The following is a 24,050-nucleotide window of genomic DNA, read 5'->3' on the forward strand; positions in this document are numbered from 1 at the left end:
TCATCATAATAACTGCAAATAGTCTTTGGTGAGATAAAAATCCTATTATGCTAATGAGCTAGGTAATCTGAGAACATTCAAACAATTGCTATTTGACTTGTAATGGAATGGCTAATTAAAGGCGACATGTAAATTGTTTGTTACTCTATAAATAACATCAAAGAAGTGTTTTTTTAAAGTATAATTAAAACTTAAACTTCATTAGGTGTCTTTAAATGGAGTATATATTTGTATATAATTATAAACTTTAAACAATTGCCCGACTATTCATTCTTTACAATAAAAGGCCTTAATCATGTTTTAAATTTCTTTTAATTTGTGAGTTTTAAAGCCATACAAAAAAAGAATGTAAAATCTCTAGACCCCCCTCTCTATAAAACGAGACGTTAGTGTCCCAATTGATTTATCCATCTGGAAGATAAACAGACAGACGATAGCTGATAAGTGCACTGGAACCATCCCTTTAATTGTGTTACAGAATAAGGAATTTAATCCAGAAGCGGAGGAGAAACGGAAAAAATATACAGAAAACAAATGCAAAAAAAAAGAGAGAAAAACTAGGAAAAAATTTTAATCATTCATTCAATTTTTGGCAAAAGTTGGGAAAACTGTCGAAGGAGGCAACATTATCAAATAATGTTTTATGCATTGACTGAGATATTGCATTAACTCCACCCATATTGACAGATGCTGCGAAATTCGATTGTGCCAATATCTTTAAAATGAAATACAGAATGTTTGATAATTATATTTATTTCATGCTTCATTAATATATATATATATATATATATAGAGAGAGAGAGAGAGAGAGAGAGATTAAACATGTAGCATGAACATGCGTCATTAAATATATATAAATATAGGTAAATTTATTATTTAAATGTGATCAATTCTATCTCGTTCTTAAAAATAAATCTTGAAAGAGTAATGAATATTTATAGCTAGGATATTATATATAAATAATTTTTTTTACATTTTCAAGAAACGAGAAAATATGAAATATTACATATAACTGTAAATTTTCAATCTATAATCGCATTATCGAACTCATTACAATTTTTTTCTAAGTTAATTTTCTAGTTAATAACGTGCAGTTTGTTGTAATTACAAGCAATTCATGTCACTGATGAAGTGAATAATTTACTAAGGAAAGGAAGTATACGTCATTTAGTAGAAATGGGGGGTCGAGATGACGTTGTGCTTAACCTATACATGTTCTCCCCTTATCCTTTAGTATTAATTATCGCTTTTGGACGATCGTTTCTAGGAGGTCATTTAAGATAAAGCCGCAAGAAAACGAAGAGTATGTCATACGGAAAAATAATTATTAACTGTTTTAATTATCTCGCTTTTTTTCCATTTATTTTCTATATATATCTGTTATTGAAAGAGCTGAAATGTATAAAGGAATATAATTAAGTATTTGTAATGAAGAATAGCCCGAATACTCGGTTTCCATGATTAGGAAAAGAGATTTTATATTTCCATTTTAGTTATATCTAGTTATAAAAAGGAAAATTAAAGCATTAGGAGTTGGCACAGATACAAAATTCCTAATTAAATGTATACCTAGGAGGAGGAGGAGGAGGAGGAGGAGAGGAGGAGCGGGAACGGTCTAGTTGGAGAAGATGTTGAGGGATGTTACGGCAATTACAATACATTACATCAAAACGAATATAATGGTTAGTTTTATTGTCTGGAACGTTGTTCAAAGGTTAGTCGAAGTTTATGTTATCGATTGTTATAGTGTTTCAGCTGTAGAAAAATTAAATAACGACATTTTGAAAATATTTTGACAGCTGGATGACAGGTAATGGAAAGGTGTATACAACATCAGAAATCGGTGTTTTTCACGCAATTCTGAAGGTTTGAGAGGGTGTGACACGTGCAATCACGCTTATTCACGTGATCCACTGTTATATTTTCAAAGAAAAAAAAAACGTAAGAATAACTCAAACACACACATATATACTATGTACACACAAATTCCAAACACACGACTGTATCAAAATTATTAATGTCTGGGCATTTATCTTCGAAAGTTAATGGAAAATGCAACACACACAATTGCTGTAGTTTAAATCGAATGCACGTTACTTTCTGTTAGAGTAAAAGAGGAGTGTGACTTTACGACGCAGACAGTGTCAAAGTTATCACCCGCAGGAAATGTTGTCCTTTGTGCTCCATGGTCTTTCTTCATTTTATCGTTACTCATAAACTGTACAGGCGTCTCTATGTCTCAACTCTTCCCTTTTCAAGGTGTTGTCACGCCAAACTTCTCAATATCGTTGTCACGTATCCTGTCTGAGTGATAATTAATTGTACTGCTAAAGCCAACGATTATATATCTCTAATGGTTGCTCTAATACAAAAATATCCTCTGACATTAATAATAACAGAATTTTCTTCCAGTTTCGAGTTCCTCTCGACTTAGAAAATTATATAAAGAAGCGGCTTTTACATTTTATAATAAAATAATCAAGAGAAGAGTAATAAAAAAACATAAATCCTTTTTTCAGATGCTGCACATCACTTAATTCTATTTTATGATCTGACCCTATACAAGAGGATTTTTTTCTAGATGGAGTGGCCCTCTATTCCAGAGAGACGGTCATTCACTTAATGTGTTCATTACCTTACAGTGGCAGCGAATGACTCTAGGGAACGATTCTAAAAACAGCTATCGTGTTTAACCGAACAGAAAATACCTTGTAGGTATTTGTACCTTAAATGAATCTCTCAAATTGATGCCATTTATTCAAGCTATCTCCTATAAAAATTCTGAAAAAAATAAAACATTTTTTAATATATTTCTCTTTCTGACTATTAACTATTCTCTTCCTTATCTGTTATATCTTATCTTTACAGATCTACGATAATCAGAACAAGATTACACGTGTATTAACGCATTATCCTATTGGAATTACTGTATAATTGGCAATTACATCATTTCATCCGAAAACTAGTTTGGTTGGGAACAATTAAAATGTTCTCAATTCCTATGTCAATAGCACGTGTTTCTCTTATATCAACCTCTACACTTAAGCGAAGGATTATGATCCTTCTGTTTACAATACAAACTGTGGTCTCCCACAGTTATACTAAATCTTGAGGATTGATGCAGGGTTAGGATTTGCGTAGTTCCTTACAGGAATAGTTTATTCTTTATCCTACTTAATCCTAGGCGATTAGTAACGAATCCTCTAAAATGTCATCCTCCATTTTCTCTTAGTTTTGTCATAGGGATGCCATTTAACAATTGCAAACTATTCTTTATCAAAAGTAATTTTTAAAAAGTCTAAAAGAATTTTCCATTATTTCTTCCTTTTTTGTTTCTTTTAAAGAATTTTAAAAATTACAATAAAAAAAAGATCATTGAACTGTTGGTACATGTTTTGAAAAGCATCGATCTTTTACGCTTAATGGTGCATAGATTAAGTAGCTTGGTCCATTTTAGCATATTAAGCACTCAGTCGATGAATCACGTAACATTTTTTTAGATCCATTGTGAAGAGAATTGAAGAAAAAACATTTTTTTATTAATTTAACTTTATGTGATGCAGATGAAAGAGAATCAAATTATTGGATATTTAATGAGGAAACAAGGACAAACGAAAAAAACACAGCTTATAACCATTAAAATCTTAAAGAAAATCTCTAAAAATTAATAATGTAATCTTTATTTATCGATTCGAAAGGGGAAAAATATTTTGTTTTTTATATTAAAATACATTTTTTCCAATTCTAACCCACCATTTTTCAATTAGAATAATCCTTCATCCCGCATCACTTATCCAGAATTAAAGAATAATATAATTTTTTCCCCTCTAAAACAAAAGTTTTGTACTTATTTTACGCACAATTCGAAGAAAGAAAAGAGAGAGAGAGATAGAAGGAAAAAAATGTACAGTTTTATTAATTCTAAGAGTTACAGTAAACATAAATTGTACCATTGTTAAATTATGACAAAAACTTTGACGGATCAATCAATGAAGATCAGTCGATCAATCTTCAGTTTAGATTCTTATTGAAATTTTTAAAGGGAAGCTGACAATAGTAAAAAGTAAATGAGGTGAGAATGACTTAGATATTTTCTCAGGATCTCATTGCACAGGAGCAGCTGTACTAGATTCAGATTTTGACAGACTGCCAAGTTTTCTATTTATGAATATGAATGGATCGATAAGTAAGGCTTAACGATAAGTACCTCTTCCGATTTTGTTACAAAAGCTTTCCCTGTCTCTGTCCTTCTCTCTCTCTTTCTCTTCCAGATTCGTTTTTGAAATTCTTCTTTCTATTTTTTCACTTCTATTTTTCAAAATTACTTATTCCTAATTTTTTCTGGAAGATATTCCATTTATAGATAAAATATAATACATTCCTCATATATAAATGCTTAATTTTTATATTTAGATAGTAAAAAATCCATTAAAAACATTACTTTTGTAGTAGCTATAAATTATGAGAGTCAAGTAGCGCTGCTGCTCAAATCTCTGTCTTTTTGGGGGGCCATAATTACCTTGAGGTATCTGCTCCTGAAGCTTTTATGTGATGTGTGGTAAAGTGTGACAGTCGGTATGTGATTACAGCCAGAATAAACGTTACTCGTGTGACCGCTTGTCATGTGTAATTCAGTTGGTAGACAGATGTGCCTGTCATCGCCTGCGTACTCGACTACTACATCTTCTCTTATTTAAATTACAGAATTAATTTTTTATGATTTTTATGTAAAAAATAAGTAATTTAATTATTATTAATTCCTACTTAAAATCTTATATTGGTCTCTCTAGATTCGAGTAGGGCTACGATAAAAAAAAAAGAAGGAGAAGATCGATAGAGATGCACTTCTATCCATGGATAATAGGTCCAATCCCACAGGGGTAGGAGACTTTCCGCCCCATTTTCTGTTTGGAGCCCAGTTTGAGAAACGACAATGAATAAAACAGTCAACTGAAACCTTATTCAAGCGTTTTCTGTTTATTTTTACGGAGATAAAAACAATGTCAAGGAAGGAATACGTTCTTGTACATCCAATGGGATTTTCTATATGTTATATGGAATAGAATTACCACGACTTTCTAGCATTAAAGTAAAAAAAAAAATAAAGAACACCTCTTATACATCAATAATATATATAGATACATGTAAACATGTATGCCTTTTTTTTACATAGATCGTAGCAAGAAAAAAATAGCTTTAAAGCAGAAAGAAGAAAATCGTATTGTAAACTTCGTAGTGATTTTTAGCAAATTGTTTTATCGAATATCTTTTGTAAACGTCGTCGAGTGACGAAAACGAAGTTTCCAAATCAGACTTAATTTCCTGAGGAAATGTAAAGCAATCACGTGACAAGCTATCCGGAAATTCGGGGATGCAAAAGAAGATATCATTATCCGAGAAAAGTAAAATCGAATGCGCTTCCTGACATATCAATTACCGATCTATCCTGTACCACCTGGTTACCGAAAACATAACAAAAACGGGAAAAAAATTATAATCCGAACAGCATGAGTTTTCGGTAGAATTTTTTTCCACGTCAAAAAATCATTATCCACCCTCCAATATCTAACACAAGCAATTATTGATAATAATCTATCAATGGAAAATATACAACAATTTACGATTAGAATATTTATAAAAAAAAAACAAACAAGAGGATATATATATTTTATTTATAGATATATCGTCGATAGTAGATGATGTATCGGGATTTTTCGATAGAGAGAAAGAGGAATTTCCATTTGGACAAATGCTTCTATCGATGCTCCAAGATTTAAATATCCACCATTATCTTTCTTCAGAAACTTTCGATTTCATCAAAGATAATCTTATTCTCGGCAAAATATCGAATGGAATCACGTCTTAGCAATAAAAGAAAAATGAACTATCTTAGGTTTTTTTTTCTTCTTCTTCTTCTTCTTCTTCTTCTTCATCTTCTTCTTCTTTCTCCTTTTCCTCATTGAGATACAAATGTATGATCAAGAGAGAAATCACATAAAATCTTATTCAAATTCCTCTAGTTTTGATAAAGACATTATAGATTTGAAAACAGGATTGGAATCGAGAGAAAGTGCATTTTTCTATGTCAAATTCTCTATTGATTCCTTTCTAAATATTTATTATCGGTTCCAAACTAGAAGATTGAAATTCTTTCTTTCTTCTTCTTCTTTTGTTTATTGTTGATTTCTTTTCCATAAAAATCGTCTCTTCTACTTTAAAATTTCATCGTTTTTTTTACACTTAAATCGCCAAGAAAATTTATCTTCTCGCTTAAACTAACTCGAAAACTCGTCTTAAAATTTTACAACCTTGTAGTTAACAATTTAGAAAATTTATTTACTTCATAATTTATCTTTTAATAAGTTTATGAACTATATATTTAATATTCTAAACTGTAATATTTATTAAGTATGAGGTTACATTTTAACTAGTTTATTAGCAAAAAATATTTTTAAAACATTCATAATTATAAAGTTTTATAATCTCTTAAAGTTTTATGGTAATTTTTAATGAGGTAATTAATTGCTTTAGCTTCATTTTTTAATTTTATAATGAATTTTTTAAATTATTTAGTTAATTCTTTAAAATTTTAAATGATATTTTTAAGGTTTATTTATTAAATTAATCGATTTTTAATATTAATATTTAATTTTTTTTTTTAATATTTAGAATATTTTTAACTGTCGTTTTGCTCAAATATTACGTCAATTTGACGTCATTCTTACAGTTTTCTTACGAAAAAAAGTGCACCAATTACATCAATTTGACGTAAAAATGTACATTATATAGATGAAACGAATGCATTTTTTTTATTAACTCGAATAAACTACAAGATTTATTAATATTTTTTAAAAAATTATCTACTTAATAATCAATATGCCAATAAATTTTATGTAATAATTTATTCTTTATTCACTAAAACTGTCCATAAAACAATTATAAAGTGATTTCTTTTTTTTTACATTGAAAGTATACGTGCAAGGGACCAAGATAGGCATAATCCAGGTATTTTAGAGGTGGAGCAACCTTAGCTATCTTACTTGATGGATGATTTTTTTGACCATTTCGCCGTATGTCACATTTCCCAACCCACAGAGTTTGTGACTCATGCCAGTTACCAATATTTAATCTACAAAAGTCCTTTTTTCATACTGGCGTCAGTTGTCTGTACATAAACTGACATCACCTGTACACACCTGTACACCGTGTATATATATATAACTATAGGTCATTAACCAATCGAATCTCATCATCAGTAAGAGAGTGCTGTGATATGACGTGTTCTGGGGACCTCCCAGGTGGGGTGTGGTCCATTTTGGAATGTGCATTAATTCTTACAGTTGAACTGTGTTATTTTTGTACATGTATAATATGACATGCTTTTAATAAATGGGTAATACATTCATGTATATAACTGTGGACTTTTTAGTAGGGGGTGATGATGTATTACTTCATCTTTCGATTTAGAAATGTAAAAATATACCTCAATAATATAATATTATTACTTTTAAATATGTATTTTTTTAAATTTATAAAAAAAAGAACGGGTTTTATCAAGGTTTGTGTGTGTTTTTTTACTCCAAGTAACTGGGGGTTAGTGAAGGTGAACATTCGCTTAAAGAATCATATAATGGATAAAATAACAATACCTTAAAACACCAGATAAAATTTTTTTTTGTTATTTATATTATCCGAAAGTATTTTTCTGTTATAAAAAATTTATAATAAAAACAGAAACACAAAGAAAAATACACCGAAATTGTTTGGTTTCGGCTTTACTGGAGGGGGAAGAAAGATGGGTTAATGGTTAGAATGACGAACGTTCTTCACCCTCGAGTAAAATAGGACATGTCAAAGGTCAGATAGTATTTGCAACGGTTCCATTATCAATAAAAGAGAAAGAACGATGATATAGAGGTGCCATTATCTTGATTACAGAAAATGTGATTTTTCTTGATGTTCCCTATTTTTTTATTTATACCTCTGTGAGCTGTTTTATGTCCTTTCTGCTAAGCTTGCAGAAGTGATAGTATTTAATTTAGTTTTATAACATATAAAAAATTTATAAGCCCCGATAATTGTAGGTAAAGAAAAAAACGATACCTTTAATAACTAATATTGGAAGAAAACTATTCATTAAAGGCTGGTTTAATGAGTAGTTTTGATTAAATAACAAGTTTAATATCCCATGTATCATTATCTTAAACTAATTTAAATTCTCTGAAGCAAGTTCTTCCATAAAAAAAACGAAGGATAAGTAAGAAAGAAAGAAAAAGGTAGCAGGTGCGAAAATGAGAAGTGGAGAAATCTAATATATAAAATTTTACAGCTTCAAATTTCGAAAATAGTTAAAATAAATAATAAAATGGCAAAGTTAGTTAAAAAAAATATACATTTTTTATTGCTCATAACAATCCTATAAGGTAGTCAGAGTAGAATAGAAAGATGATAAAATATTGATCATGTCTCCTGTTTCGTGCTGCAGATGGACGTGACTGTTTACAGGATACTTTCACGTAGAATTCTGTTTTGAGATCACGTTGTTTGGACCAGAGGTTTCAAAAATGAAGTTTAAACTTGGGAAAACATAGGCCCGTTAATATGATAAAGCCTTATCTACTGTAAAAAAATCCTTACATTTTCCCCCCTCTCTATCGAAGTGGTTACAGTTTAAGTAGTCCAAAAGTCGATTTTTTTAATGGTAAATATAGGGAAAAAAATTAAATATTTATTAAAATTTCAGTATTTTTATCAACTACACATCAAAATTTAAGTTATTGAAGAGTTTTTTTTCCGCTGGTATCTGTAATGGTTTGAGTTTTTAAACATTTAATATTTATGTATAATTTAATAAGTTAGTAAAAATTTTAAGAAAAGAGCATGTTTTTATCATTAAAAGGAATAAAATTCCTTAAATTTGCTCGGAAACTGTTGATAAATTTTAAATTTAAATTTTTCAAGTGGCAAAGACATCAAAAATAAATTGTGTAAAGGTATTTTTCTATTGAAATCTCACTAGTAAAGTATAAAATTCAAATATTAATATTTTATATTTACAAAGTTAATTTTTAATAAATGATAAATGTTTCTGGGTAGAGTGTTGGTATCTGAAGTCATCTGTCATTATAGAATTCGTCATGTTGAGGCCGGAAAAAGGAAGAGGAATAGAAAAAAAAAAGATTCGGTAGTCGACAGGAAGAGTTTTTTTTCGCTAATTGAATCGCAGAAGTATAAATCGACCGTTAATCATGATTTACAATGTTTTTATAACGCGTTCTGGGAATAAATGCAGTGAAAAATGACAAAACCAAAACTGCTCTTTGAATTATAAGGGAAAAATCTCTTGAGAATTAGTAGTTTCTCGGCTGATTTAAAAGATATAAAGCAATTTTTCTGACATAGCCGAGAAGTGAGTCACTTCTGATATATTGTTTGCCTTGGCTTCTTTGCGTATAACTCTAGAATATTTAAAATGCGTTACGTGAGCTTTATTCACCATTACATAGACGTTAACTGTTTCAAATAGCACTCTGTATTAGCTTCTAAGATGAGTAGATGTTACCCAACGCATTTATCTACAATTACATTCTTTTTTTCTCCTCTTCCTCCTCTTCTTCTGGAAAATAAAAAGAAAAAAAAATTAAATATAAAGAGAAATATGTAGATAAAATTTATCTCGAATTTTAGAAGACTCGAGGACATTTTAAACAAATCATTTTAAATCTTTTTAGCTGTGTTATAAAAATTTTAAAATAGATTATTAAGTTTTACATTGCCTTAGTTATTTTTTTCCCTTTCTTCGACTTTTGTTTGTGCTTTTTTCCTTTATTTTTTCAATAACTTTTAATTACTTTTTGAACTTTTGTATCACTTCCTTTTTTTATTTGATATTATTATTATTTTTTTATATTTTAAACTAATTCTTTCTTTTCATTCTTTAATCAATTTTTTATAATTGCATCTTTCATTCCTATCAAGTTGATTTTAGTTGTTTTTCGTCTTGGTTAATCAATCCCTTTCCAGTTACTTTTAGCATTTTTAGATCAATTCTCTTCATGCTTTTAACAATTCTTATCTAGTTGCTCATCTTGTTCTTTAATCAAAGCTTTTCTTTCATTCCCTCAACATGCTTTTCCGAGAATGCTTTTCCCATTTACTCTTCGTGTACTTCTGTCGATGCTTTTCCATTTGCTTTTCTAGTTTCTCTTCATCTTCTACCGTTCCTTCCCCACCCAACTTCTGTATTATTTTCTCTATCGTCCCTATTCTCTCCTCCTCCTATCCTCCTTTATATTCCCTTCCCTATTCTATACTCAAAAGTCTATTATTATGTTAAATAAAATAGTTATTCCTTAATTGAATTTTATTCAAATTTCATCAATACCTTAACAGAATTTCATTCTAAATTCAGAAAAAAATAATAATTCATAATTGAATTTTATATTCTTGGCACTAAAGAGAAACGTAGACTCGACACAGTTTATAATTTTTCATTTTTCAAGTTTTTTTTCCCCTAAGAAAGTATTAAAAAACTGGAGAAATTCCTAGACGAAATGCATCCTATAATCCTTTATCTGTAATTAGAGACATAAATAACCTATGAACATGAATTAAAGGAGGAATATCAGTTGGAGATTACCTCATGCGGACATATTAAGACATCTTCCATAATAATTTCCAAACCAATCTCTCTATCTTTTCGGTATAAAATACTTAATGTTGGAATTCTCTGTATCCATTATTCTCTTTTCTCCATATTAGTTTTTTATCTTTCCAATTTTCTATCCTAATTCATCGAAGTGTAAGATACAAAAAAAAAAATTGAGCTAGGGGGAAAAGTATGAATGTGTAAATCTTCTATACCAAGATATACTTTAATCTTACTAGCCATATTACTGAAGAAAAATAGATAATGCCATTCTTTATCAGTCTCCGTACAGGTTTTGCTATGACAGGGCCATATGTCACATAAAGTCAGTAGGCGAAGGATTGCTACTACTGGCTTCTAGCTGTTTCAAATATTTTTAACTAAAATATTGCCGAGGTTTGGCCTGAAAATATGTGATATATTTTGTTATTATTTTTACGCTTTGGTAAACCTTTGGATATGTTTAATGTTTTGGAAATTGTCAACTTCTTTATGTTCGTGTCTCGATACATAATTCTTTCTCTGTACAGTACAGTACATATTTATATTACGAAATAGCTAAATCCTATACTAGAAAGTAGCCTAAGCGATTTAATTTTTAAACATTTTAATACTATTTTTTTTTATCATCATCATCACTGTCGCTTCTTGTATCTCTTAATTAAATCTCTGGAGAATATCTTCTAAAGAACGATTATTTTTTTTTTGTCTTTACCTAACTCGTACGCTCTTAAACATGTTAAAAACGTATTAATTATGAACAAACACGAAGATAATTCTATTAAGAAATCTTATTCCATTATCCTCGACATCCCTCAGAATTATCTAATCATAACATGTCATATATGACACATTCTAATATACAGAATTCTTCCATCATTAGTCTACTTTTTTGAAGGGGGGAATCTTTTACTTTGCAGATAAGATATCCTTCATTACCCATTTATTCTTCTATTCAAAATTCTGATCAATATCTAGAAATGACCTAACACTTCTCCAATATCTGTTTTATTTTATGTAGACACTCCGAAGATAATGATACTTCAATCGATACATTTGTACTGTTTCGAAAATGATGTGGAAAAATGGATTTATTTATTAAAATTCCTTTCTTCATTCTTCTAATTTTATCGCACAGATTTATTACATTTTTTTATTTTATATCCAATTTTCTTAATTATATCTAGTGATTATCTCTGTCGATTTTATATCGGATTTAAAGAGATAAAATAGAAATATATAATAAAAGAAAAGCTTATAAAATGTCTGAAAAGACTAAAATTTTTAAACTGAATTACAAATAAACCATAAATATATTTTTGAAAGAATTATTTGTATGTTTCTAAAACTTTCGACATCTGGAGAGACAAGTTGATGGATGTCTTAAGGTTTTAGAAGATTACTCACCATTTATAATCGAAATTCACCGATATTGAAGGTAATAGAATTCTCAGTCGTTTACCTATTGGCTTAACATCTACTTTCGATAGAAAAACATTTCGATTTTTAGAAAAATCAAAATGAAATTTCTTATTAAATGTATCTGGCCGCTTCAATTCTCGCCATTATCCAATGAAATTCTCTCCCTTCAACGTTTATAAAATAATTTCATACTTAATAATTGAATTTCGACAGATAATTCGATCGATTATCATTGGTCAGAATGTAAAATTCTTGCACATGTCACACGTGGAAATGATTATTATCGGAAATAATCACTGTCCACTTGTTTTGCTCCATTGATGATTAATCGTCTTTTGTGTTACATAAATAATTGATTATACCTTTATATATTTCAGTGATAAAATTGATTATCCTCTCCTATATATTTCACTTCTACACACAATCGATACATTATCCGCTTCAGCTACGAAAGATAATTATCGATTTACATATTTTATGTTATACACACCGAAGATAATTATTTCTTATATGTTACGTTCCATTATCGAGAACAAACAATTATCCCTTTTCCTAACCTTCTATAATCTAGGACAAATTATTAATTATTTACAAAGATAGCCAAGATCGTTAATTATCATTCCTTTCATGATCGTAGCGGGGTTAATAGTTTATTTATAAAACATTCGAGATAATGCTTAGAGGATGATAATATTGATCTAATCGCTTTAAATATATGTACGCTACTCATATTGTTTAAACAAATTATCAGATTAATTTCTTAGTTTGATGCTTTAATAAATAAATAATGGATTTAAAAAAAAGAATTATGCTCTTGCTGCTGGAAAATCGATTATCCATTTTCGACTCGACTATGGTCACGAAGGATAATCTATTCTATAAATATATACATAAATAGAATTGAAATTAGTTATTATTTATCGTAGAATTATGAAAGAATGAATGATTATACTCTAATTAATTGATTAGGAACGTAAAGGATGAAGTTCTCTTCCTCCTTTCTGATGAATGGAAACACAGAATTTTGTACACTTTTTATTAAGAAATCGAATGAAAAAATTGAACAAAAGTGATATTTTCTACAAGAAAAAATGGAAAATAATTAAAAGAATTTTTTTTTAAAGTAAATTTGTATATCGATATTTCATGAACAATTAATAATACTTGGAAGTGCTTGCTGCTACCTTAATAATAAATATTATTCACGCACCTAAAATACACTTTTTTATATATTTTTCTTTATATCGAATTACACGCAAGAATAACAATTACCTTTATGGAGAAAAGTAGTCATTGAAAGAAGAAATCTCAATTCATTTTCTGAATTCTTTTTTGTACCGTTTCTAATGAAGGTATCCAGTCAAATATATAAAATTACAGGTAATTTTATGGCACGAGTATCCTCTCAGGAGCATAGTAAACAACAGAAAACCGTGAGTAGAAGGACAAAAAAGAAATAGAAACAATTCATCTATCTTCTAAAGATAACTTTTTAAAACTTAAAACGAAAAAAAAAAAATTATAGTAATATTATTAGAAAGTCGAACGAGCGCATCCCTATTTTTAATTTTATTGCTGGTGTTGGTGTAACATCCTCCAATATTGGTTTTCCAAGTTGGTTGGACATCCTAGGATTAGAGTCACCATGTTGGATGCTATTAAGGTAGGATCCGGTTAATCCTAGCAAAAAGATACACGCTGTCACTACAGGATTGATTCTTTAATAAGCTGTGACAACCCAACCGACCACCCTCCGAGTAAGTAAAAAAATGAAAAACTGAAGAAATACATTTGTGTCTAATATTAAGATTTATATATATAAAAAAATAATAGACAAAGAAGAAATATATTGAAAATGGTCGTTAAACTCGTGCTTAAGTATTCAATATTTTATAACTCCTAAAGGAATTTATGAATGGATTGACAGGTTGAATATATAAATATATATTTATTTATTTATTCAACTCACTGTAAATATATATAAGAGTTTTTGGAGATTGATTTTTCATCATTTTACTCCAAGTTTGGCTAATTTTTCAAGGTTTTTTTTTTATATTTTACAGAATTATACGCTTAATAAATCTTTATTTTACAGTTTTACTGAAAAGTAAAATAACCATTTTTCTCCTTCAACACTTTTTCTTTTAGCTTTTACGAGTTATTCGGAAGCTCGAGATGAGCATCTTCACTCTCTACGTCTATATACACTTCTGGAAGATTTATACAAGATAAAATTGTGAATATATCATCATCATCACATACCTTTATACATTTAATATTTACTATCATCATAGAATCTCGTGAAGATACTTTATTTTGTATCTCTCTTTTTTAAAAAAAAAAAAAAAATATTTAATCTGATTTTTACGAGCTTTTCCAACTTTATGTGAGAATTTCAAGTTCTCTCTTCAATAGGTATATTGAGTAATGAAAAATTTTTAATTCTTTTCCTATTTTTGAAACGTGCAGGGTGAGGAAAAACAATAAAACAAAGCAGAAAGAGAAAAAAAAGTTAAATTCAAGAGAAGCTTTTTGTTTCTAATCCCTATTCAAACAGATTTAGATCAGAAACATTTACATTGATTGCGCTTAGAAAAATAGAATTTTCTTACAAAAGAATCTTTCTAATTACGTAAATGGAGTCGATTCTCATTGATACTGTTGTTAAAAAAAGAAAACTGTATATAGGTATATAGTGAAAGAAACGTTTTATCGATGATTATTTTATTGTAATGGATACGAAACACAGTTTTGGTCAGCGTTAAGTGAGAGATAAAACAATAATCATCAGTTTTGTCTTATAATTTGTTAAATTTTCTGTAAATTTTAGCTTTTAAAAATAAATTTGGATGCTTATAATCAGAATTTATTCCGACAAAAATACAATAATAATCTCATTAGTAATAAAAAAGAAATTTTCTTTACGTAGGAAGAAAAAATCCATAACTATACTCTCTTTTTTTGGAAAAAAATGATGTTTTACAGTTAAAAAAAATCTTTTTTTTTTAGATAAAATTTATTTTTCTATAATTACGGAAAGAGTCCAAAGACATTTCTTTTGAAAAATTTCCCCTAAATTTCAGAAAATTACAAGGGAAAAAACTCGTTTTCTTTACGTTTACAGGGAAAATTCCCCGAAATCTGTACAGCAATTGAAGCTTTCCCCGTTGAAAGTATAGAGTATTTTGACTCTATCATTAGTTTATCCCGGTTTCATTGACGATATTTGCCTGGTAAAGATGGAGGACATTAAAGACAAAGTAAAAGGGGACAAAAAAATTATTTGAACAACAGGGTATTTATGAGGTAAAGTCATTATGGGTGACAAGTGACTTTGTTGGTCATAAATGATGACTGAAAAGGTAATAAGCGTAAAATTTCCTCTTCCAAACACCACCCTAAAGATATAAATCACTTCTTATTCTCCGGGGATAGTTTTTTCCTCATTCTTAACTTTGAACTTCAAAGCATTGCCCTAAGTGCTATTCATCTTCATATTGCGTTGCTTATACGTCAATGTGCGGTATCTTAGCAACTGTTGCTAAGCAACTAAAGTGTGAAAAGATACTCGGGTCCGAAAAGTTGATTAATACACTTATCATATATCTGATAAGAAGTGTTGATAATATATTTTTTTACCTAGAACAAGGCATTAATTTCTCTGCTTCCATCTCGCAATTGCACTTGTATACCAATTCCTCCCTTTTTTTTTCCTCTTTTAATATATCTACAAACCCGGTTAAGGTGTTAATAAATCGCCAATCAATAACATTTATATCCGGAAATTTTTCATTAAATAATTTAAATAAATTCTAATTTTTTTCCTCCTGCTCCGAAAGCATCTTTAAAAAAAAGGAATATTCAAATCATTTAGCTTCATAACTTCGAGTGGTTAATATCATTTTCTTTTTTTTAATCTACAGAAAATATTATTTATTTCCTAAAATAGCGCTATTAATATGATTTTCTTCTAACTTTTCTGCACATTTCTGCTGAATAATTAATAAATAGAACGTTTATTAATTACGAAAAATTAATTTTTTTCACGTCTTTCCTCCATTAAAAGTCGACTTCGATTTCGTTTAACAAATAAAAAAACGAAAAAAATCGACACTTTCTCCCCTTAATTTGTGTAAATTTTCGCATAAAAATATTTAAATAACGCCTTTAATTAAAATTTCACGTTTTATATCTAGACATAAAGTTATATTTTAGAAATAAATATAGAACATCATCATCGAACCGATACACAAGAATAAAAATCATTTCTAATCGATTTTTAGAGCCATATTTACATACAGTTTTAATATTTTCCTTAGTCAATGTTAAAATATTAGCAAAAGAAGAAGAAGAAGAAGAAGAGGAAGTTATAAATGATGGAGGAATAAGTCTTAGACACGTGTTGTTTTTTTTGCTAGAATCGAATTTAAATACGAAAGGATAAAAAAAATCAAGGAAATTTTCAAGTTTAATAAATGAAGCAGAGTTGTTTTATACTCCGGGAGCATACCTTGTAGGTAAAATAAATCTAGAGCATTACCTTCGGCTACGGGATTAGAAAGACAGGAGATAAAGGTAAGCGTCAGGAAATGGGGCCAGACTAATCTACAGAAGTGCTAACACGTTGGTTGTATTCTTATCATTTTTACTCTAACAACCAATATTCGTCACTACATCAATTTGTATTATCTAAATCTTACACGGTTTCTCGGCTATTATAAAAAGCTATAGATTACTTTAGGTGCTGAAACTGTGAAGCTGTCACTTTTTGCCATCAACTATTGATGTCAATAAGTTACTTTTTGACATGTTTTCTAAAAGATTTACAACAAAGAAAGATTTTTATATTATTGAACAAAATTTAATACAATATATCAAATGAAATATTAAATGAGAATAGATTTTTTATTTTACCCTCACTCCTCCCCCTTTTGAACAATAATGAAAACTGACAAAGAGGATAAAATAATAATTCTTAAGATTTAATATTTTATTTGATATGTTGTATTAAATTTTGTTCAATAGTGCTTATTTTTTATTATTATATATATATTTTTTTTCGTTATTTTCTTATCGGGTTTCTTTAAAAATCTATCTCGGCGAGGACAGTTTGCTGCTATAGCAACAAATTCAATTGAATGATTTGTTCTTTACGTAATAATAAACAAAGCACGTTTGGGGGTATTTTTTTCTTGTTTTTCCTTTACATAAATCGATAAATTAAACATATCACAGTATCGTAGAGATAAATATATATATTTTATTTTCTTTGTTTAATTTAAGAAAATGACTATTGGAAACTTTAACGCTGTTAGCATTGCATTGGCAGTAAGCCAGATCACACAACATGTTTGGCATAAGTGAACGAGTGCAGAGGTAGGAATCGAACCTGGGATCATTGACTTCAAAAAGAAAGACCCGGTAAACGCACTTAGTAGAAACAACAATTGGACTTGGAATCGAAACCTCCATCAATTCAGATGGTGATGTTGACCTGAATACTAAGAAATGACGACCAAAGAAAATACATTAAAATACAATTGTCTCCATATATCATCAATAAAATCAATTCTTTAGTTTATTATTATTATTAGAAATTTTATAAAATTATAATTAAGTTATTTTTCTGTTTCGAGAAGCATCTTTTTTTTTTTTGCTCGGATAGAGGCTTACAATATAAGATTTTATAATAAAAAAGTAAAGAGTTTAAATGATTAAATATTTATTCGATAATAAAAAAAACAATTGTAAGATCTGTTACGTTAAAGTATCGTAATGATTTCCTGAATTATCCAGAAAATAAAATAAAATAAATGATTTAAGGTTTACGATCTTTCATTTATGTATCATTGGTGGTTTACTCTGGCTCTGATCCATTATCTAACGTAGTGTAATAAAACCAGAAGTTCGGGACTATATTGTTAGAGAAGAAACTCTCGTATTATAAACAATTTCCTCTCTAGAGTTCTTTCAACAGCATCATTCATGTTAAAATAAAACAGAGAAGCAGCTAGTGTCACTTAAAGAGCCCGATCATACCCCCTATCCGGGTATCCCCTCAGGGGATAATTTAGATAAATCATGTCAATGTGGTAAATCCAACATAAGGTCCAAGTGTGTTTTGTACCTTTTCGCCCCCTAGGGATTTATTGTCAGTGATGAATGGCCGTATTCAATTGCGTTGCTAAAATACGACTGGTAACGGCACTAGGAGAAAGCTTAAGAGAATTTAAATTTTAACTTAACTCTAGAAAAATTTTATTTATTTATTTTTTTTTTTCAAATATAAAACTTCTAATTGTTTTATTTTTCTTCCAGATTGTCTCCACCTTCAACTTTATCGTGATAGTAAAGACAAATGTAAAAATGGACCCACTAAAGCATCTTTATCTCTGGAAGGTTTTTTGGGGATGGAAACTGGGTTTACCTTGGATAAAGAAAGTAACACCATGGCTCTCATTTGCTCGGAAGTTGTTGTTATTCTTGCGTTTGATTCCAGAGAGCTGTTGATACAATGGCAAGTTAAAATTCGCTCTAATTTGGTTGAAGGTATGATATTCATTTTTTTCTATTTTTTTCAGATATCCTGATTCTCTCTCTGTCAAAATATTTATACACTCTTTCTTCTGAATATTTTGACTAAACTCTTACAATCTTTCGACTCCACAAATTAAATATTTTGCAGTGGAAACTGAACTTACAAATAAATTCCCTTTTTTTTTCTAAACAGAATTTTTTACTCTTATTAATTGAAATCGCTTCAGAATTTTTTTAATTATCTAACTAATTAAACTTTTTACAATCGAAAAGTAAAACGAACAGTTAAATATAAATTAGTGTCTGGTTTTTACCAATATTCATCTCTTCGCTGACAAGAAAAACGAAATTGAAGTTGGAAATCCTCTAGAGAAATGATACCGAAGAGAAAAATTCACCAACGTTGGTCAATTAAGTGATGTCGCAGTTGACTGCTCAACCTCTCTTTCTCTGTTGATAATTTAACAAAAATATAATCAGCAAAGGCATCTGATGGAATGTAAAAACCTCAACTTCAACTCATGGTTTTGCACTTTGGTAACAAGCATAATATGTCTTCATTAACTTTCATTCCTGTCAAAGCTTCTTCCTCTTTATGCACAGAAGCCTCACAGAAAAGACGATCTCTCAGGGGTCAGAATTTCTTTCTTGTCAAGAACTGCTTTTTTTCCCCTTCTATCTTGGTTTCTAATCGTAATTAATTTCTCTGTAGGGTTAATTTAGTTTTTCTTTCTACATTTTGGCTTATTTTATCCTCTCTACTTTAATAATTTTTTTTGTATGTTTGCATTTGTTCTTACTGTCTACGAAAAAAATCAATTTAGAATTTGACGAGAACTGATATGGTAGAAGGTTTATCTCAATGATAGCTACTGATATGTGTATTTAACAAAAGTTTGTTTAAAGTTAATCTAAGGTTAGTTTTTATTTAATTTCTGTAATAATTTTAAATTCTTTTGTTGATTTTCTGTAATTAATTTTCGATTCTTTTTCTCGAGATAGAGAAGAGTAACCTTTAAAAGTATCATTTAAAAATTAAATTAAAAACATTACGATAAGAATTACACGTAAAAAATGATTTTAAAATATCTTGTAGATCAACAATTCTTAGTGCAAGTGAGCCATGTGCCAGTGAAAAGCAAAATAGCGTGTGGTCCAGCAAGACTTCATCTTCAAGATTACGCTTTCTGTTTAACATCTAACGTGCCACCCAGGTTATTGGGTACATGGCCCATCAAAGAATTAAGAAGATTTGGAGTGGTGGATGGAAAATTTTGTTTCGAAGGAGGGTCGCGATGCGGAAAAGGTAAACGGCATGTACTTATCAATAAAACTTCATTAGCCAAAATTTTAATTATTCCAACCTTATTAAAGGAGAAGGGGTTCACGTATTATTAACAAATCAAGCGGAGGAATTAGCTCAAGCCTTCGAACTAGCATCGAAAGGAAAGTTATTAAGAAAAAGAAAGCTACCTTTAAGAAAGCATTCCGGTAAGTTAGATGGGCGAATTAAATTTTCATTTTAATTGGTTAAACATCATTAAATATTAATTTGCAGTAATGGAAAGTTCTACTTGCGGTTCGAGTCATCCCAAGTATTATAAGAATACCGAAAGTTCAACGAATAGAGTTCAAAACAAAGATAACTGCGATGCATGTTCGGTGCATTTGTCAAGCGAGAAGAAAGAAGACACGTATATGCCTCGAGCCCCTTGCAGCGAACATTATAGATGGATGGGCTCAGAATCGCAAAGTGGAGAAAATGATGAAGTGTCTCTAACTTTACACAACTTCCATCTGCCTACTCAGAGATATTCAATTTTCGGCAGGTTAGTAATTTTCCTTGTAATTCGCCGAACAAGTATAACAAGAAGGTTAGATTTACAGATTTAACTATGTTAGCAGGTCATTATGTCATTGCTCAAAGTGTGGTAGACAGTATTACAGGAGAGACGGTATGCCAATTAGTGAGAGGGCTACTGATAATGAAGGATTTACTCCGAAGTGGACGATGGACTTAGCCGTCTTAACGCAATCACAGCATCCCAGAAATCCGCCTAAGGACAGATCATCAATGTGTTCTCAGAGCAGTGCCACCAGCAGCAGTAGCAGTGGGACCGCTTCCTCCGATTACTCTGTTCCTAGGTCGTCAGCTGACGGATTTTACGACCGTCCTCGTACCATGCACCATTCGGGTACGACACCACCAAAAAGTCCAACTAAAGTACACCAAAGTGCTGGAGAATGTGTTTGTCAAAGATGTAGTGGAGAACGATTACCCGTCATGTGTTCCTGCTGGAGCACACTGCCTGTATCTGTACTAAGGGTATCCGAGAATGTGACAGATGCTAAAGGTCAAAGTAGATCACCCTCACCTAAAAAGCCAACACACAAAGAAGATCTACCTTCCTGTACATGCAGGATAAATCCTTATCTTCACTACGCCGTTCCCAAAAATGTTTTATGTCGAACTAACTGGAGAGTACGTAGATAAATTTAATTACGTCTTTGATATAAAGCGAATTCCGTTTCTCATTCAAATCTTTATTATCCTTCTGATAATATTTTCAGGATAATTTTTCGGAATTATCAGATGCCAGCCAGAGCAGAAGAATATCCACAGCTGGCGAAGATTACGACATTCCAAAAAAGCTAAAGGTAGAATAAATGCGATAATAATCTTATTAAAACATTATATTCTTTTAAAATTTGAAATTTCTTTATTAAAAATAGGAAAATAAATTGGAAGGAAGGACCGAATCGGAAGATAATGCTCATACGTGTGATTGCCATAAGATTATGTTATGGAAAAAGAACTCGTCGGAGAGTGGTTCTTTCGTAGCTGTTCCACTTTTATTAGATCGATCGTTACCGTGTGTTACAGAATCAACTAATAAACAACGCAGTAACGTTAAAAATACTTGCCACGCTTGCACTAACGTACGCAAGGAAGACGAAGGAAGAACTTCTAATCCGGATTACGCTAATATGAGGTTCATCGAGGCTCTGAGGTTGTACGAAAACGTGTGCTGCATCGTAACTCCGAGCAAGAGTGATAATCAGAAGGAGCCGAGTAAACTGATCTCGAAAACTCTACCGTTGTATAAAGATTCCCGAGGTAATTGGCATTGCCCGGGATGCAGAATAGCTAGAAGTAAAGGAGAGACGAAAAGGAACGTTGCTAATATTTACGAGATAATGTCTTACTCGTCTAGCGAAAAAGACGATGATAATTACTTAGAAATGCAACCGGTGTATTGGGAATCTTCCAGCAAAACCGAAATGTCCAAAGAGGAATCGAAATCGGATTCGGAGGCAAATGTCGACGCGAAAAACAGTGCCGAGTCTCTACCTTTAAGACCTTTTATGCCGTTTTTGTTGCCGTGTCAGAAGAAGAAATCGGGTGAAGAATCGGAGACAGAAGATATAGAAATTACAGAAGAGATCACGGGAAGATCAGTCAGATCGAATTCTTTAGGGGATTTAAAGAAAAAAGTGTTGTTAAAATCTAAAGACTCCAGTGAAAAAACAGAAGGAGCATCTTCGGTAGACGAAAGCAATTTCCAAATAATGGGTAGCCCTAAATTAACACCTGTAAAGAAGCACACGTTATTGTCCAAATTAACTTTAAGATCGAAAGAAAAATCGTTCAGTACCGACGAAATATCACCTCCGTCTTCAGTTCCATCCACGCCAAACAACATGTTCCTGGAAACATTACATAAATATCCGTTCCATAAATCAGCAGATTGTGTTCAATTAAAAGAAAACTTTTCGGTATCCGAAGAGGATCTGACGATAGATCACGACAATTATCATTCTAGAGATACCGACGGGAGGGCCGTTATAAAGAGATCTTCTAGTGCACCCTGTAAACCCAATACTAAAATTAAATCGAATTCTTGTGATTCTGGAATATCCACGACATTGTCTAGACGCGTGGAAGTCGCGGGTGACGATAATAAGTATTCTAACGACGAAAGTAACGTCGTATCCACCGATCTAAAATTATCATCGGGTAACGCGGATCAGATACAGCAATCTTGTTGCCACGTTCAGGCAAAGGGATTAGAAGGTACCTCCAAAGCTTTACTGGTAACAGGTACATATTTTAAGCTCTTTTTAACAGTTTTATTGTAAGATTAATTCAAAAATGATCGCCATTTTCTTTGTTTTCTTTCATTTCTTTTTTTTAGAGTGTCGAAGATGTCATCACTTTCTCACGTCTCCGGAACACTTTCTATTATTGGATACCGGAGCGACAGCCAGCAGCAGTTCTTCTTCGGATATCAGTGATTACATCGAAACACTCTCACTCTGTTCTAGAAGTAGTAGTAGCAGTGGAAGTAGTGATTACATGAGGGCCGCCGACGTATTCGGCACGAAAGGACCAGTATTTTGTACTAGCGCCCTGAGGCCAAGATCCGGGAAAGAATATCATATGGTGGATAGATTAACACTACACGATACAGGACAGTTTGTCTTTGCCACACACGATAAAACATGCCCCAATTGCGAGGCCCAGGAAGCTGTAGACGTTAAGGAAGGGACTAGTTGTAAGACTAATTCACCTTCTCCCGGTTACGTAAGTTCTTCACCAGGTAACTTAGAATGCGTATGTTCACCCTCTAGTCAGCATCACTTTGTTTTCCCCAAAGACGATAAAGAATTGAACTATCTTCAAGTCAACGTGGAAGATCAGGAAACATCGGGCGAAATACCCAAATATGGGATGGTGCAATACGCAGTTATAGACGTGCTGGCCACAACAGCTGCTCAAAAACTATGTAGCGAGAGAGCCCACGAGAGACAAGAAGCAACAGACGAAGAAAGCAATCCTTAATTAACATCATCATCATCGTCATCATCGTCATCGTCATCATCATCCTTTAATAAGTAGAGTTTAGATTTAATGAATCGAAGATGTTTACATTTTTTTCCGAATCCCAGATATATATATATACATACATACATACATACATACTATTCTTACACGCATGATTCTTGTAGAGCACCAAGTTTTTCTAGTATAAAGTCGACATTGGTGCTTTTATTAAGCCTTTTACTCTAATAATAATATTAAAAAAAAAATTGGAAAAAATATAAATACACACACGTACACACGCATACACACGTTTATATATATATATAAAGACGAGACCGTGTTGAAGAACTCTTCATAGAATCATTTATTAGTTTATGATCTGGTCAAGAAGGAAAAATCAATATCTATAAGAGTTCTTTTTTTAATAATAAATTAATTTATTATACTTATAAATGGAAAGAGAATCGCATAAAACTTTTTAAAATTATTTAATTTTTATATTTCTTTTTTACAATAATTTATTTTGTATATATATATATATATAAATACTATAGAAGAAAGCCAAGACTTGTTTGGTTTGGCTCCAATGGGTGTTTTCATTATAGGGTTTATATGCGT

General features: G+C 30.7%; 1 protein-coding gene across 1 annotated transcript in view; it reads left to right on the forward strand.

Moving 5' to 3' along the window:
* The window catches only part of LOC136972175 (uncharacterized), a 38,884-nt gene extending 15,169 nt beyond the window's left edge, over nucleotides 1-23,715 (forward strand). Inside the window, exons 3-10 of the mRNA XM_067266732.1 lie at nucleotides 18,389-18,619; nucleotides 19,704-19,913; nucleotides 19,982-20,098; nucleotides 20,166-20,436; nucleotides 20,510-21,089; nucleotides 21,179-21,265; nucleotides 21,341-22,709; nucleotides 22,804-23,715. Coding sequence (XP_067122833.1) covers nucleotides 18,389-18,619; nucleotides 19,704-19,913; nucleotides 19,982-20,098; nucleotides 20,166-20,436; nucleotides 20,510-21,089; nucleotides 21,179-21,265; nucleotides 21,341-22,709; nucleotides 22,804-23,450 — 3,512 coding nt within the window. The 3' untranslated portion in view covers nucleotides 23,451-23,715. The remainder of the gene's footprint in view (nucleotides 1-18,388; nucleotides 18,620-19,703; nucleotides 19,914-19,981; nucleotides 20,099-20,165; nucleotides 20,437-20,509; nucleotides 21,090-21,178; nucleotides 21,266-21,340; nucleotides 22,710-22,803) is intronic.
* The last annotated feature ends 335 nt before the right edge of the window (nucleotides 23,716-24,050 follow it).

The sequence above is a fragment of the Centruroides vittatus genome, unplaced genomic scaffold (genome assembly GCF_030686945.1).
Source record: "Centruroides vittatus isolate TY-2023 unplaced genomic scaffold, ASM3068694v2 contig_2818, whole genome shotgun sequence".
Taxonomy (NCBI): domain Eukaryota; kingdom Metazoa; phylum Arthropoda; class Arachnida; order Scorpiones; family Buthidae; genus Centruroides; species Centruroides vittatus.